The sequence below is a fragment of the Morone saxatilis genome, unplaced genomic scaffold (genome assembly GCF_004916995.1).
Source record: "Morone saxatilis isolate NCDOM2014 unplaced genomic scaffold, NCSU_SB_2.0 Contig14, whole genome shotgun sequence".
In the NCBI taxonomy this organism is placed as follows: domain Eukaryota; kingdom Metazoa; phylum Chordata; class Actinopteri; family Moronidae; genus Morone; species Morone saxatilis.
In genome coordinates this window covers 15,046,957-15,059,690 of record NW_023339696.1, presented here as the reverse complement: position 1 = coordinate 15,059,690, position 12,734 = coordinate 15,046,957, and the positions used below count along the sequence as shown (strand labels likewise).

Genomic DNA, 12,734 nt, shown 5'->3' with positions numbered 1-12,734 from the left:
CTATCTGTCTATCTATCTGTCTCTCTATCTATTAATCATTGTGCGATTTATGCTCTGGAAATCTCCATATCCTTTTTGTAATTTCAAATTCTGTCATATTTAATCCAATCTACAAGTGAAAGGCAGACTAATAAGCAGTCTTGGCATCCAATTCGTCATACATATTGCCCAGCACAAAGATGGTTGGCTGCATATTACCCTGGAATGATGGATAATTACTGATATAATGTGGTGCAAAAGCAAATGATGGGCCGGGTGCAGCTGAGTGAGAAAGCATACAAGGTTGATTTGAACACACAGTGAAATGGTCCATTTAGCTTGATGCTCTGAATTGTCCTATAATGCATTCATGAGGTGGCTGAACAAAAGTGAGTGCACACGTGAATTGCTTCCCTCTTTGTTTTGCTGTATTGTCCTTCATATTGGATCCCATGGCAGTGCTATACAGTAAGCAGCAGCTTCAGAAAGTAATGCAGTCATAAGTAAGGTCCAGTTGATACGACTAGAAAAACAAGCAGCAATATGAAACGTTTTACTTTTACTCTCACCTATGGTCATGAACACTGGGTGGTGACAAAAGAATGAGAACTCGGATTCAAGTGGCCATAATGAGTTTGTGACAGTAGAGCCCTCTCTAAGCCTTAGAGAGAGAGTAAGGGGCTCAGACATCTAGAGGGAGCTCGGAATAGAATTACTGCACCTTCATGTGAAAAGGAGCCAGTTGAGGTGGTTCAGGCATCTGACCTGGATGCCTCCTGGATGCCTTCAGTTGGTGGGCACATCTAGGTACATCCAACTGGTAGGAGACCCCAGGGTAGACCCAGAACACGCTGGTGATGTATCTCATCGAGCCATATTGCTGAAAACAGCTGCCTACTGTGTAGCCAAAAATAATGTGAGCGTTGAAAGTGAACCAAAACCAGTTCCAGGCCGGAAACCCAAAACAATGAGCTGAATGATGCTAAAGTTTCTCAGAGCTAAATATAAATGTTAAATAATCACTTTGCTTTCACATCACAGATAGTCCTTTTATCCGTTGTTATTAAAGAAATCTGAATTTGAACTGCTTTAAATTACCCTGTTTTTAAAAGCACTTACTATGATGCATACCATGAATTTATACAATTAAGCATTATACCCAAAGAAGATGAATAATATTAAATATTTTGCTAAATCAAAAGCTGAATATTTTAAATGTATGTAAATGACATCTCTGGAGATAAAATATATTGAAAGTTAAATACCATAAAGGACAATTAGCAAAACTGTATTCCAATTATAGTGCTGTTATAATAGGCATTAACCAGGAGAATCATGTTAGTTAGAGAACAATAAGAAAATCAGTGTGATTATCTTAGATAGCAGTTAGATATCATTAGTGAGGAAAAGGCAGGATTATCTGTGTGGATTCATTTGTCCTGAAACTGCCTCAGGGCCATAGCCCTGCAGCAGGGGAGTGTATGCGACATGCTTGTCTGATGAGTCAATCTGTCTGTCATTTTTATTCTTATGTCATTCACTGCCCTCTCGTCTCTCATATTGTCCCTTTTTTCAAGCATAAGCACTATAATTTTAGACTCCGAAAATGTTCCAAAAATCAAATTGGCCCATTCTCCCCTTCTTTTCCTCACATCACATCATGCCAACAGCTTTAACTTTTCAGCATCTGTCTGACTTTGTTCTGTCACACTGTCATGGTCAAATCTGACGAAAATGTCCTGCCCACTCACCTATACACTCTGTTATCTAAATCTGATCAAAGGCATCTGGAGAGCTTGCTGTATTGACTACACCAAATCAAAGCTAAGAGATGTGTCAACAAAACTGTAAAAGATGGATATCTTTTGCTTTTAGTAATATGCATTACTGTGTTTACCTCTGTTCTAAATGTTCTGCTCCTGCTATCTTTTTTCATCCACATCACCATTTATCTTTTTCTTTCATTGACCACTGATGAATGTAGTCTTGTGATGAGTCTTAGAGGTGCAGATGTTGATAATGTTATGTTCCCTACTAATGGGAACAGAAGCAGGAGATGAATAACAGATATATTTATCAGCAGGGAATCAAGTGAACCTGGGCAGCCAAGGGCTCCCTAACTGATGGCAAAATGATGGAGGAAGAAGCTGTGATTGGGTAATGATGCCTGAGCGGCGTGGTAAAAAAGGCAGTCAGAGTCTAGCAGACCGAGCCTGAGAATATGGGCTGTGAGAATCAGCAGTATGTCCAAACAGAATGGATGTCTCCCACTCTGCATGTCCCCAGACACTTTCCGTCTCACAAAAGCATTCACACCAGCACATGCTCACACGCAGAAGATCGGCCACAATAGCTGTGCCAGTACGGCTCTCTGTATGCTTTTCACTCATCCGGATTCAAAAGTAGCGTTGCACAAGCCTTGTGCACTGCGGTTGACTGTCACTTTTCCACTGGCAGCCACAGACGGGCCTCACAGGCATTATATGGAAACTGCTGGAAAAGTCAGAAGGCAAAGTGAGGAATTCATGACCATTTACAGCCAGCGGTTGGAGCTTCGTGACGGCACAACATTATGGTGACTTTACCATCATGATTAACACATCTTTAGGAGATGTGCCATGCCCTGCGGGGTGCAGAATGAGGACATTACACACATACTCACACAAGTCTTTACACATTATGTTCACATAATGTTCCTACATGGACTCGGTCTAGCACGCAGAAGCAGCCACACTCAATATCTTCCTTATACATATTGAAACACAGAATGGAAACTGAAATAAAGCTCAATAAAACACTGGGAGCTGGGGCTGGTTTGGTTTAATCTCATTACACTGGGAGCCCGAGGCTTCTCCTCCCCTATTTATAGCACCCTGAGAGGGAGGAGGGCTGGCCTTCATGTATACAACATCACTGGCTGGTGCAACTGCGGCCGCAAGTGGCAAGGGACACGACCAATCGCAGACAGGTCTTGCATCAAATTTGATGTGACAAAATACACAATTGCCAGTGATCTGTGAAGACAACCGCCCTCATTCTCTATTCTCCAGACACATGTGCGCTTCCTTGTTTGCCACATTTACGTTCTGTTCCTCTCCGCTCTTCTTATCTTTACACCTTCTCTCGGTGTCGGCATCCCTCATCCCACCTGTTTGATGCAAAGGAATGGGCTCATTGTTTGTATTCTATTAAAGCAGGCAAGGTCTGTGTGGAGGGGAGCACCCCACTTCTTCTTTGTCTTCTGCTGCAGTCAAACCAAGATGTCTCACTGGTATTTTCTGGTACTGGGGGTAAAAAATCTTGGACGGATTCAGCTGATTGTAGACATTTTTCCAAATTGTGCCTTAAGAGTATGCTGATGCAAACATATATGGAGTTTAGGTACTCTTGCTCAGGGACACTTAGAAACTTTTGCTTGCCACTGGCAGTACTGTGGACTCCACGAGCAACCGTCTCAAGTTTTTAGAAAATGCCAACAACAAAAAACAAGAATCTCGGGAGAAAAGCTGCATGGAGTGAGACAAGACTCAATTTTGGTCTTCTTTAAGGAAACCTCTCACAACAAAACCCCCAATCCACACAAGTAATCACACAATAAGCCCTTTGATGCACACACAACAACGAGAGAGTTAGCAAGAAAGAGAGACTGAGAACTCAGACTAAAGCCTCACTGGTGTTAATTACTTGGCCTTTGTTGGGGGTAAAATACTCCTCCCGGTCTGCATCAGCATAATTAGGAATTACGTCCAGGCAGACTGTATAATGGAGGATGATACTTAAAACCTCCTGCTGTGGACCTGACCTAAGAAAAAAAAACATACACTCTTCAAAAACATCCAGATCTCAAACTGAAAAGTAGAGCATCAAATGAAAATACCATCCTGAACCCTCGGGCCATGCTTTTTTTCCCTTCTCTGCCCTCCAACAGCCTGAATCCTGAGTGTTAATGTGTGAACATGAACATGACCTACAAGAAATGGGCTCACTGCTCTGACAAGACAGGTTATGCTCACGCATTGATCTAGCAGAGGTCATGAGCTGGAACAGCAGCTTTTGTTTTAACAGAGCAAACAAAAGTGTGCATCAGCCTGTATGCCACGCCTTCAGTCGGCTATAAATCATAAGCTGCTTCATGCATTATGTAAAATTCTCAAGTGTTCCCACAAACCTTGTTGCAGCTGCACAGATTGCCAGTTATTTCTTTTATTCCTCACACAAACCTATTGCATCTGTTTTATTTCCGTGGGCTTCTCAATCACGCTGTTTCAGTGGCAATAAAAAACGACTTTTCCCTGACTTAGACAGGAAGCAACATGCATAACGCATTCTTAAGCACCATCTGGCGTCAACATATCAACGGCACAACATACAGTAAAAATACTGTAGTGTGCACACATGTACCATGCACTACGTGTAATTGTTACATGTCAAGGCAATGTTACGTGGAGCTTTAAGCCCTCAAAATGTTACATTTCAGTTATGGGAAAAATATTTCAAAAATTTGGATTTGCTGAAGAATTACGCGCTACTCTATAGGGCAAAAAAAATTATCCAACTTCTTTAAAAATCTTCTGGATTGTTTCAAAACTGTTTTGTCATAAAGCTAAAAAGAAGGGAACTTTTGTTTGTTCCTGCACACAAACGTAAATGTAAATTTACTTAAGTACTGTACTATACAATACGGAGTTGTACTTTACTTTTACTTTTTATGCTACTTCTACTCCACTAAATGTCAGAGAGATATATTTTACTTTTTACATTTATTTGACAGCTGTAGTTACTAGTTACTTAACATAAGATCATCTCATAAGATCTAATGTATTTTTTAGAGATTAAACTACCCACCAATATATAAAATTGTCAAAATTCCAAGCTCCATCTTGACCCGCTTCAATAGTAAAATACGTAATAATCTATATAAAATATCAATATAAATATATTATATATATAATATTATATGAAGTCATTTTTTATGCATGAACTACTTTTACTTTTAATACTGAGAGTAAATTTTGATTGCAGGACTTTCACTTGTAATGCAGTATTTTTTTACATATTGTGCTACCGCTGCTTTTACTTTAGTAAAGGATCAGAATACTTCCTGCACCACCGCTTACGAGATATGAGATTTTCATCCAGCAGCAGCATGACACTGAATATTTGGTGGCTGATTTGGTTTTCTGCTTTCTAAATTAGCACACTATTAAATATTTAGTGGCACATTTAGCAAGTCCTCATGCTGTTATTGTTTTGATAGCGACTGAATATTATTTGCCGTTGTTTGCTGCATTTTTCCAATCAGGCTCACACAACAGCAGCGGAGCTGAGTCAGACCATGAATGGGCACAACAAAACCATTTCCTGTTATATTTCTGTCTGAGAAACGTCTGTCAGCACTGTTTTATCATAAAATGATACGCAGCATATACAAGTATGATTTTTATTGTATTATTTTAACATAATAAAAATGATGGTCTGAACAAAGCTTTGGTCAGATTTTCTGGGACTGGGCGACAGTGTACAGTAAGGAAGTCTGTGGCATGGTAAGCCACTATTAATGCCATCTGTCCCGCTTCTCTAAACAGGACTGATACTCTTTCATAATCATCCAGTGAAGCTGACATTCTTCCAGTAATTTTGGGCAAGAACACTGTCCTGGGGCAGCAGGTCTGGAAGTGATACCTCAGATGAGACAGTGATAGCAGTGAGTTGAACGAGCACGAGCAGTCTTCATCTTTGTCTGTCCGTGGCAAGTGTGGTCTCCTGGTGCACTCCTTCATCTTGTTCAGCTCCAATTTGTTGTGAGTTTGAGGTGTTTCCCCATGCTCCCCTGATGTACCTCGCATTAGTCTGACACGGCTCTCTGCTTGACAGGTGTATGTTATTTGTTCCTTCTACTCCACTGTGTGTTGTGTGTGTGTGTGTGTGTGCTGACACACAGCTGACAGAGGGTTTGTCAGTCTCACTCATTCAGACAGATCTGCGCTAAGACAGCAGCCTAAAGCACATTTCAGAAGGGTCGTCCTCTCAGTTGGGTCACTCTGTGCCTCAGCATCAGAGATTGCCAGCTGCTTCTGAATTATGGCGGTCTGTCTCACCCACTGGGACGCAACATGGACACAATATCCTTCAACACATCAACCTTGTAAGGAAATCTCCCATATAACGAGCAGCATATTAGTTTTCCCTCAAGCAGAGCTGTTTGCTAAGAGGTGAAAGACTACCGCTTATTTTGAAATTGAATACACTGCATATTTTGACATTTAAATTCTCCCGAGTCTCAGCAATGAAGACCTTTTTCTGGATTTGAAGTGGGTGACTTGATTACACAAAAAAGGTTTTTCCTTTTAGTTCCTCTCAGCGCCTATGGGCTTTAAGAATAAATTACCCATTACTATTACTACTACAAAAAAGCTTTATTTTTTGTGTCAGGGGAAAAATTAATCCAAGGAAAAGTTCATTCTGAATTCACGAAATTTTTTGTGTGTATTTTCATCCCATAGCACAATTATTAACTGTTTTCCCTTTGATGCACAGGTCTGTTTGAACTCCCTCTTTAATGACAGCTTATTGCCAGCCATATGATGAGGGTGTTTGTGTCTGCTCTGCCCTTGAAGTCTGTGATTTTTCAAGTTAGCTAGAGCATGGAGAATGAAAAATTACATCACTATAAAATACCTTAAAGGAGAAGAATATAGGAAGAGATGAGGCACTGTGCACTGTCAGTGGTGGGCAGTCCGTTCCACCACTGGGGATATGAAGGTTTGAGATTCAGATATGGCTTCGAGGGGGGAGAGACTCTGCAAGCAGCTGATCATCTCAGTGGACAAAAAGAAGGAGAGTGGGATGAAATGATAGATTATGATGGAGAAACTGTGTGCCTAATGCCTCTGTAAGCAAGAACAAGACTATCAGAGAGAATCCCAGAAACTACAGGGAACCAGCGAGACTGGCCACACAATAGAGAGACAAAGCAGAGAACAGAAATAGAGATGGAATCAATACTCCCCATTTACACTGGTGTGAAACGAAGCACTGAGACTCAAAAAGAGAGAAATGCAGCAATCAAAGACTGGACAAAAGACTGATTCAAACAATTATTAGATCAGAAGAGATAACAAATGACCAGCATGAGGCTTATCACAATCACAGTGTGTATCTTGAGAGGCAGAGGAAACTGTTGCATAATAAACTGTGGCACAAAAAGAGCCATGAAGGGTATTTATTGGACATGAACATGAAGAAATGTGGACTGGGTGTTGTTATAGACAAAACGTAAGTAGACTAGTTGCACCACACTAGGAGAAATTTGTGGGTAACAGGTGGCAACATGGATTTTTGGTGCTGTGGCTCACTTTGTTTCCTCTCGCTGGGATACTTGCCCATGCACACTTGTCAAAAACAAAAAAAACAAATGACTAGTGTGTCGGCACTTTATAAGGATTCAGTGTGAAATTAATTAAAATGCAAAGATGCCAAGGTTTGCTGTCAATTCACGAAGCAAACTGACTGTACTAAATGTGGTTACCAGTGGCTTGAGTATCTGAGGAGCCTGTAAGAGCCTATTGAGTCCTCCAGTGAGACAAAGTGATGAGCAGAGAACAAACCAAAGAGACCTTGGATAAATGCTGTGTACACTCCCTTCACGCAGACAACCTGTTTGGTGTCATTGCTAAAAGATCTCGGAGGGATTTTACCTGAGGTCTCTGGGATCTGCCTTATTCAACCAATAGTGAGCGCCGTTCCAGTACATGAACTGCCTCCAGACACTAATTAGCGCTGAGAGTAGTGAGAAAGCACAATGTATTCACAGAAGAGTGCAATCTGTAGCTTAAACAGATGGTTCCACTACACAAATGAGATACGAGCTCTATTACTTAACGCTATTAAAACACATTTGTTGGGATAATTCCTGAATTCCTCTCTGCATGCGACTTTTTTGTTTCAAGAGTGTAGAAATGTATGATCAACAACAAAATACAGCTGTTGTGGTAATTAACTGGCGCTGTACCTCATTATGAACTAAATTATTATGGCAGCCAGCCAGTCAGGCAGGCAGAGGAGCAGCTTCAGCTTACAAAGCAGCCCTGGATCCCAGCTTGGGGGTAAAAAGGTGTAAAGAATGCATGAAGTTGTAGGTGGAGGAGGGAGGGAGGCTTTGGTTTGAAATTGTAACAGAACTGAAACTGGCTCTGTGCTATGATTAAAATATTGGCAGTACTTCAGCAGAGGTATATTAATATTCACTTTTTCACCTTATAAACATACAAGTCATGATGCAAATCCAGCAGGATCTGCTACATACTGACAAATTATACAGTCAAGCCCATCAAGTGCCTGTAGGCTTTGCCTTTTTTGGGTAAATGAAATCTATTCTACAAATGCACAAAACAAGTAACCATAGCAACAGAATTGCGGGAAGAGCTGTTACTCGTTCAGTGTCAGTCATTCATTTTCGTGTTGGAACTTCCCAGAGCGTATTGGGCATGGGACCTGATGACTGATACGCTCATATTAGCATCCTCTGACAAAAGGACTGACAAAAGACACCGGGGGTGGGAAGAAGAGGCAGACTGACACTCTTGGGGGGGAAGTTGATTGCCACTAAGACTGCCATTTTGTGGTATACAACATAGAGACAGAAATAGAGTAGTGAAAACAGTCGCAGACAATGATTCTTCAAACAATTATGCACCCAGAATCCCTCTTGTATGCCATCCATCCCTAGACTGGTGACTGTTGGGAGTGCTTCATTTTCAAAAGGAAAGGTATCAATTACAGTAACACCATGCAATCTGTTTTCTCTGAACCTTGTACGAAACAATTTTACCAGCGGCTCTCAGGCTGATTGATCTTTTGAACCTCCAGATGAGGTCTTGACCGACTCTTCTGTGATTGAACGGCCTGCTTCCTTTAGACACTAAGGTCATCCACAGGGTCGATCACCGACCAACCAATTTAAAGACCAATTACTTTTTCTACCCTCCTACAAAAAAGGTTTCTCGTTCCTTAGCCAATAAACGCACAATATTTGCTTTTATAATGGCAACAAATATTTGCACAAAGCTAAAACTGTTGAAAACGTATCCTGAATTCATATCTATACATTAAAAAATTGAAGCAGAAGAGTATTCAGCGTCAATTTTCCGCTCAGAACAAAAAGCTTACAAAAGCTTATTTAGTTACACAAGAAACATTATCAATAAAAGCAGGATCATTGGGGCACCTCCTAGTTATAGGATGCCTTTTTCCATCTCTCTGGGTTTAGTGAAATTATATTTCCCGGACCTTGAGCGCATGTAAATAAGAGCATTCTGAGCAGTAGTGAGAGCAGATGTGCGTGGAGCTGTCTTCTATAGGCAGGACTCAACGCAAGTTAGCCTTGAGCTAATAACAGAGCTGCTGGATCCACAAAGATGTTCATAAAGCCTGATAAATCCGGCGAGGAGATGAGGCATACAGCTCGAAGTGTCTTTCATTCGGACATAAGTAAGGAGGCAGAATATACAGTCGCTCTAATATGTGAAAAGAATGAAAATAATATCAACACAACGGAAATCCCTCTGGCCTCCCACTGATATGAAAACAGATAAAACATGGCCTATTGCAATCCATATGGGCTACAGGTCAGACACTAACCTGTACACAGCCCACTCAGAAATACCTCCACACGCATACACACACACACACAGTGCATGCTGTATTTCACCACTACTCATGACACAACATTCATCTACCAGCCTCCATTCCTCCATGCGCCCTCCTTCCTGACCAATGTGTAGTACAAACACCCACAGACCGTACACATCACCTCATGGATTTGCTAAAGCACACACACACACACACCCACACAACTCTCCCACACAGTCTGGAGCCCAGCTTGGCTATGGGTGCTCAGACCTGAAGCCTTGTCGGAATCAATGTGAACACATCCCTCTCCATGCATTCTCCTTCTCGTCTTGTCTCTCTCTCTCTCTCTGCCCTCTCATGGTTTGCCGCCCACAGAAGGAGAAGGGCAGGCAGAGTCAGTCCCAATGCACTAAAGATTGGACTGCCTCAGAGCGTGTCCTGAGGACTAAAATACAAATCAGCGCTTCCTCCAGTCAGCTGGAGTTGGCCCTTCTCCCAGGGGCCTGCCGAGAAGGCCGTCTGTGGCATTTAAAAAAATGAAAGAAAGAAAACAAATAATAACAGGAGTAAAAAAAAGAAAAAAATACAGAACCCCAGCAGTCCCCCTGAAGACCCACCACACACTCAGGGATGTGTTATTAGTCTAATAATCACCCTGTTTAATGTGTTACGCTTGTGGAAGGAGCACATTTGGACTCCGTCAGTGACTGGGAGGAGGTGAGGGGGATAATAAGGGAGTCAGAAACAGTCCAACATGTAAACTCTTTCAGTCTCAGAAACATCTGTGGATTTCGGGTCACACAAAGGACAAAATGGAAGAGGGAGCGAACTGGAAAACCAGCATTTATAACTTTCTCTCTTTATTCCATCTCTTCCGGAAACAAGGATACCCCCTTTTATGAACACATAAAAAATAACTTAAATGAGTCAACCTAACCCCTGTCCACACGGAACAGGCTGCAAATTTTATGATGCTCTTTAAAATGCCATATAGCTGCTTTTCCTCATATATAAAAAAGCAGCTGTTCAACAATAAAAAACAACTAGGTGCTGCATTCACAGTGCCTGCTTAATAGAATAAAGGGAACCATTGTTGAGTAAGAACAAAGTAATCATATCAAAATTGTATCGTTCCATGAATCACTTAATGAAATGCCTTAAATCTAATCTGCTTGATTACATGCATCACATAATTTGATTTAAGTGCTGGAAGAGTCGTTAGCTGGTGGAGTTTAAGTATCATATAATTCTGCTGTGTTTGTCTCCAGTGTCAGTCAGTGTCCTTTTCCTAATGCAGTGAATTTTATCCTGTCACATCTGATCAGAGAGCAGCTGTGGTGTGCCAATTACATGCTGTCTGAAACCGTCTGTGTGACATCCCTGAGACACATGTCCAGGTAGCACTTCAGAACTTTGTCACATCTTATTTCTACCATATAAAGAGAGTGTCTTTTCATCCACCACACCTATAGGGGATCAGAGGTCAAGATCATACCTTTTAAGTAATTTACTACCTTGCTAAAGGGCACATCAGCTGGATACATCCTAGTAAACAGGGGGGGTTAACTTTTGGTCCCCTGCCCACTGGGCCCCAAACCTTCTTGGTTGGTAAAGGCCTGGACTGGAGTGCGCACAATGGCAGTATCTCAGTGCTGCACGCTTGAACGCACCCACTAGACCTTTGGTGCCATTACAACGACCGTGCCTCGTGTCTCTTATCGAACACGTGGAACATGTGGATGCTCTTAAAAATGTTACTGGTATTTACAGATGCTGCTCCTGCGTTTCGAGTGGGCGGACTGGTTTGCGCTTCATACCCATCTGACACAGTCTATCCAAAGACGCATAACGCATCAGCACCGAAAACCCACGCGTCCCGCCTCCCGAAAGAAAACGCTTCATATCAGTTAACCCTTCAGGCACACTGCGTTATTACGCACTCATTAAAATGCACCCCCCTCCTGTTTACGCATATGCCTTGTGGGCTGTCATGGGCTATTACTGGGATGTTTGGAATGCACACCTCTCTCTCGCCTACCGTTTATTCCCGACACAATTTCCGATGGATGTGTTTGTGGTCCCGTGGAAGGAGGATGGCCATGACATCCGAGACTTTTTCAGTCCTGGTCGGTCGCTCGTATCCACGGCGTCGGAGCGCTCAATGTGCCGGTGGTGATGCCGGTCGGTGTCGGAGTACCCCCGGTGTTTGATTTTGATCGGGGTCCGGGGTTGCCTCCAGAGATGCTGCGGAGGCTTTAGAGTCGCTTGTCCTTCCCGAGGAACCGGGAGCGACAGGGACAGGCTCTTCTTCGAGCATGGTGGTGGTTCCATCATAGTGCAAAAAAATAAAAAATAAAAAATAATAATAATAATAAAGATCCCCTTTAAACTTATTGATTAAATGATATGGCTGTATTCGTTTATTTCAAGCACAAAACAAAACGTTTCATGTCCCTCCCTGCCACTTGATCTCTGAGCGAACAAATCAAAGTGACCAAGTCCAGCACAGCCCAGATCTGAATCTTGTTTTCTGAATAACATCAAAAACTGTCACAGTGGTAATCTGACAAGTCATCCAAAAATCATTAATCTCATTGTTTTCAGTGGTGATCAGTTTTAATTTAGCCCAGAATCTCCGCTCTGCCGTGATCCTCACCAGTCCTGGGTTTTGGTGATGAGACACCGGTCCTGCCGCTTCCCCTGAAGTTTGACGCCTCGTCGCCCATGGCGCACAAGCGGATGGCTGTATTTATTTTAGAGAATTTATTGCTTTTTATCAGCCACTTATTGCAGAGACACACAGATCACCGGCGCTGGCTGCAGTGTGTGTGTGTGTGCTATTATTGCTGCCCGTATGTCTCTCAGCTGAGCAGAAATTTCCAAGCAATTTCCATAAAAGTACTCAATCTATCACGTCTCATGTAGAGCTACGGCATCTCTGTGCGCACATACACCGTAGAAGTATCCAGTAATTCCTCCATGGAGATGTTTGATCCAGTAATTTCAGTAAGATGTTAAATTTGACTCAATAACCATTCCTTCTCAGTACATCAGGATGGTGCGAGGAATGGTTGGGCATGTCCAAAAACCACATGCGATCCTTTGTTCCTTGCTGTCCAGAGTCT

At 42.2% G+C, this 12,734-nt stretch overlaps 1 protein-coding gene across 1 annotated transcript in view; it reads right to left on the bottom strand.

Moving 5' to 3' along the window:
• The window catches only part of pde4a (phosphodiesterase 4A, cAMP-specific), a gene marked incomplete in the record, with an annotated part of 39,908 nt that extends 27,469 nt beyond the window's left edge, over positions 1–12,439 (bottom strand). Inside the window, 1 exon segment of the mRNA XM_035654812.1 lies at positions 11,648–12,439. Coding sequence (XP_035510705.1) covers positions 11,648–11,943 — 296 coding nt within the window.
• Positions 12,440–12,734: the final 295 nt, after the last annotated feature.